Below are 5006 nucleotides of genomic sequence, written 5' to 3' on the forward strand. Positions count from 1 at the left end.
CCAGAGCTCTTGTATAGTCTATTGTTCATTTCAGAAACGCACAAATCAACCATCAAGTGTCTGTTAAGCCCTGGCCCGCACAGATCCCAATATTCACAGTGGCTGACAACAGAAAGACTTCATGAATGCCAGGAGAGTCAGAAGAGTCCTGCAGCTTCCTCAGGAAATGTGTCCAATGTCAGCACCAGAGTAAAGACACACAGCAGACTGATGCTCGCTCCTTTTACATTTTAGGTTCTCATTTAGGCTTTACGACAATGCAACACACTGCAGTAGCCCGTGTTCTCATGAAGCTTGAACTTTTGAGGGGCTGCAGCACTTAAATTCGAATCAAACATAGGTTGTAAAATTCAATTCAATTAGTTAAAAGGGAGAAACATGCTAATTGTCTGCCATTTTTTCGTTAGAAGTCGCACAAAGAGGAGGAAATAAGAAAAACCCTTCACTTCTAATGTGTCTCAATGTTTCACACGCGCACGTGCGAACTCCCATCAGTGGTCAAACCTCGCGTGAGAGAGTTTAAAGGAAACAACTTACTTTGACAGACGGAGAACGAGCAGCACAGCCTTTCCAATACGCGGACTTTCTGAGTTTTGCGACCTGTTGGAGAGGATGGGATGTGGACCAGCGGGTCTTTGTCCCTTTAGTACTCTCCTGGCTGTTTGCTCTGCTCCCCTCACAGCTGGCCGCGCGCTCCCAGCCCACTCCTCACCACACAGGGCAGCCAATGAGAGGCCGCCTCAGCATCCTGGACCCGCCCTCTCCGGTCCAGTCACCAGGGTTACACAAACACACTGCAGGCGCTGGAAAGATCATGGACCTGCATCTGCGGGTTATGAAACTCTACGTTTATGTAAAACTTCCGTTTCCAGCACGTTATGGCCTTTATGTGGCCTTAAATGTGAGACACTGCTTTAATGTGCCTTTTGTGTTTAATTTAAGAAGTTAAAGGATTACTCCCTTCTGTGGAATTTAGTTTATTTACTAAAGTATTATTATATGAAATAATGTTCTTTTTGTACTTTCCTTGGAAGAAACCATTCTCCTTTTCTTGCATCTTTGATGCCAAAAACAGGCCCCACATCCCAAAAGCTTCCTCACAGCTCACTGTCAATGGTTTGGGAGTGAACTCGATGACTTTTACACCATTAATGTTGGGATGTTGCGGGCTCCATTAAGAGCTACGTCTGTGTCTTTAAAGTTCCATTTAATCATATTTTTGATGTTCAAATTGAATCAAGTGACCTATTGTTGTTTACTATCTACTATTAGATGTGTTTTGGTGTATATAGACTGTATAAATGCCAACTGCAGACAACCATTTACAACAAGCTCTGTCTAGTACACTGGCTTTCTTCCCATCATACCATGGGTGACAATATAGACAAGGTAAAGGAGTGGCTGAAAAAACAAGTCAAAGAGAGACAGATATTTTCTTAAGAGTTTGTGCAAAAAAAAAAGATGAATGTTCTCAAAAGGAGAACCATGGTAGACAGAATTTGACTTACTCTGCTATTTAAGGGATCCCCAGGTAAGCAAGAACATGTAAAAAAGTAAGAAACATGGATTAGATATAACTAACTAACTAACTAAACTGTCATGCTTAAACCTCCTGATTGATCCCTCAGATTAGACTCAGTGTCTCATCAGGACTGGCCTGTGCTTGTGGCACTGTGGTGTTCAAGGACACCACCATGTGGTCAGAAAGTGCTGCAAAGCCCGATCTTGGCACAAAGTAGACTAAATGAACAAACCTTTGGACAAATATGTGAATAATGTACATATAATTAAGAACATAAACATTTGAGACGTATGTAATAACAAGTACTTCTTCAATTTACTGACATTAAACATAAAGAAATTACTATAATTAGCCTGACATGTTTTACTAACCTTTCTACTGACTGTATAGGTTTCTACACATCATCCTTTAATCAACATTTCAGATTAATCTTTTTTTTTTATTCCTGATGTATGTGTGCTGAAAAGAACATTGTGTGTCAGCAAATATCTAAGTTTCTGTAGTGTCCTTGAGCCAGACAGTGAATTGTCAGCAGATCAAATTTGACATGAATACATTATTATACCATCAGAATTTCTGCATCACTTTTTTGCAGACCAAGAAGCTGCAGTAAAAATAATACATGGGCTGGGTTTGTGAATCGAATGTACCCTTTTTTGCTGATTTATTTAGTATTTTCAGGTTTTTTGTATCATTTTCAAACAGTGACACCTTTTGAGTTTTCCAACAAGACGACTACTTTTTTCTCCATCTGATGTACTGTTACAATTCCTTATAGATTGTTATACATAGAGAAATCTGGTGGCTCTGTGTGGCTACAACAATAAAACTTACTGGCTACATTTGATAAATGATTCAAAGAGGTTTGGCTACAGGGAAGTGTTTTAGAAACCAGTCGAAATTTTTTGAGGCTGACCACTTGTTTTGTCAGAGTAAACATCATTAAGCTACCTGTTGTGGAAAGTAAGATAAATAATACCAGCAGTCAGCCAGTTCTTCTGTTACACTGATTCACTATATAGATAAAGAGGTTCCTGTCTTGCCCAGTGGGAGCAGGATGGAGGTCATCTTTGGAGTCAAGTTGCAACACAACAGGGGAATGCTGAAGCAGACCAAACACACAACAGCATGTCTAATGAATAGCATCAGAGGTCCCAGTAAAGTACCTTAGTTGTGATTTATATTATATTTACAGTCTACAAATTCAACACGATTTGTGGCTTTTAATTACAATTTGACAACATCAATCAACACTGAAACAGTTAACACATGGACAACTGCTCATTACATTGTTATAACTGTCAAATCTGGAGCAAACTGCAGGCTCTTAACTCACAAACAAAATGCCACTAATGACATGCTTGTAAAAGGCAACAGTTCATTGGCTGCAAGAGCATGAAAGCAGTGATGACATTTGGCTTCTGTCCTCCCTGTGGGAATAAACAATGACAGAGCTTGTATGTGTTTATGTTTATCACTGCAATGATAGCGGACTCAGAAACAACATGTTTTGTTTGTTTGACTTGTTATGTGCTCAACTTAAATGATTCAGGAAACTGGCATAATATTAAATCTTAACCATTTATTCAGGAATGCACAAAATATAGCAGGTAACATAAGATCTGAGTATACTTAATTTTCTTCAATTTTACAAATATTAGGAACAAAGTTCTTTTCATAAAGTATAAAATTTACACATATTGTACTGTAACAATGGATTTGCATTGAAAAGCACTTTCAGACAAATGTAACACCACCACAACAGGACATAGACCCATCTCATTTTACAATGACATTTGGCAATTGATTGTGCTGACGTGAAAGAAGGGATCCACAGAGGAATTTGTCCTTTTGTATCTGAAAGACATCTGGCCAAAATGCAATAGTGTGCTCCTTCAGGTTCAATCCAGGCAGAAAGCGCTGATGTTAGCGATGAAGATATTATTACTTGATAAACCTTTGCTCACCAAAACTCAGACCTTCACCTTAAAGAGTAATGTAGCCCAGCATGTAAGCTCATCCATCCACTGCAGGTAAAGCATCAACACTGCAAACCCACTATAACTCATTGTTGTTCAGGATATTTTGATCATAAAAGATATATACTGTATACAGTACACTTTGGCAACAGAGTCCACAACAGAGGGTGGCAACTGAACTGCATGAAGGAACTGAGAAAACTAAATCTTTTCTTCTTCTTTTTCTTTTTACAAAATAGACAAAATAAAGGCACACCAGCAACATTTGAGCTCACAGATAAAATATGAATACAGTACAAAAATATCTACATGGCAGCGACACAATATGATTCTAACTTTTCCACACTCAAATGCAGAGCAAGAAAATGAAACATGACACATGGTTTTAACATTACAGTATAACAAGAGCAAACATGTTCCTACTTCAAACTAAACTTCCACCCATCACTGTCAAACCACAATCAAACGAATAAGATATCATAGATCAGAATATAGGATATGATTCTTTTAAGTGCCCTTCATATGTAACAATCCCAGAGATTTATGCGGGGCATAATGTACATGATGTCCAAACTCTGTGGTTTAACTTCAAACTGTGCCTAACTGAGGATTTTATCACACATTGTATATGTTACCCTGTGAAACAAGAAAGATGAACAAACTCAAAGGCAACTTAAAAAAAATACTCTGTAACTTAAACTGTCAGTATCACAAATATAATTGGCAGCAAGAAATATTTTAAGGCCAGAAAACTAATACACTAGGATCAGTTCAGGCACTCAACAGAGAGATTTGTCCTTTCTAAAGAATGTTACTTACATGTAGACGCACTGTGGTAAAAGATGTCTGTGCTGTTTGCCCACATCGCCTTTCCCTTAGTTCCCACATTATTTCCTACAGTTTTGTGTTAAACATGCTGTATAAAATGATTGATGAAATTCTTTGTAATACAACACACTAGCTGATTTTTTCAAATGCACACACATTTCAAAGAAAAGAACCAGCTGTTAAAAACAGATGAATCTTTGAACCATGAAATGAGCCTTTACTGCAAATACTCAATAGATCATTGAGCTTCTCCTTCAAAATAATTAAAATACATCTCAACTTTGTGCTTCTGCAACTGCTGTGACATGATTAACGCAATGATCAGTTATTGTTCTGGTTTCAGTCTGAAAAGAACAAAAGAGCAAGTGCAACATGTATTTCTGTATTTCAATATTTAAAAAAAAAAACAATGAGCAAAGAGAAAGAAAGGCTGACGTGTGCTTAATTGTGAGCATGTACATAATTTACATCATTGTTGTAGTGAGAGTTTGATTAAAGGCCTCTTAGTCTGTTCCCAGTTTGGCGATCAGTTCATCACAGATCTTAGTGAGCTCCTCGATCTCTTGATTCTGTGAGAGACAGGGAGAGGATGAGAGATGTTTAGGTGTTAAAGCTAAAATGTCAGGACAGAAACATAATTCTGCAACTGCACAGGGACAATAAAAATCGTTGAATCC

At 38.0% G+C, this 5006-nt stretch overlaps 2 protein-coding genes across 2 annotated transcripts in view; both read right to left on the reverse strand.

Annotated features, from left to right (window-relative positions):
• loxl2a (lysyl oxidase-like 2a) overlaps positions 1-695 on the reverse strand; it is a 28178-nt gene extending 27483 nt beyond the window's left edge. The window contains exon 1 of the mRNA XM_035661291.1: positions 538-695. The gene's annotated coding sequence lies outside the window, so the exon portion shown is untranslated. The remainder of the gene's footprint in view (positions 1-537) is intronic.
• Positions 696-3084: 2389 nt separating this feature from the next.
• The window catches only part of tacc1 (transforming, acidic coiled-coil containing protein 1), a 13924-nt gene continuing 12002 nt past the window's right edge, over positions 3085-5006 (reverse strand). Inside the window, exon 14 of the mRNA XM_035661629.1 lies at positions 3085-4898. Coding sequence (XP_035517522.1) covers positions 4833-4898 — 66 coding nt within the window. The 3' untranslated portion in view covers positions 3085-4832. The remainder of the gene's footprint in view (positions 4899-5006) is intronic.

This window comes from Morone saxatilis, unplaced genomic scaffold (assembly GCF_004916995.1).
Source record: "Morone saxatilis isolate NCDOM2014 unplaced genomic scaffold, NCSU_SB_2.0 Contig18, whole genome shotgun sequence".
In the NCBI taxonomy this organism is placed as follows: Eukaryota; Metazoa; Chordata; class Actinopteri; family Moronidae; genus Morone; species Morone saxatilis.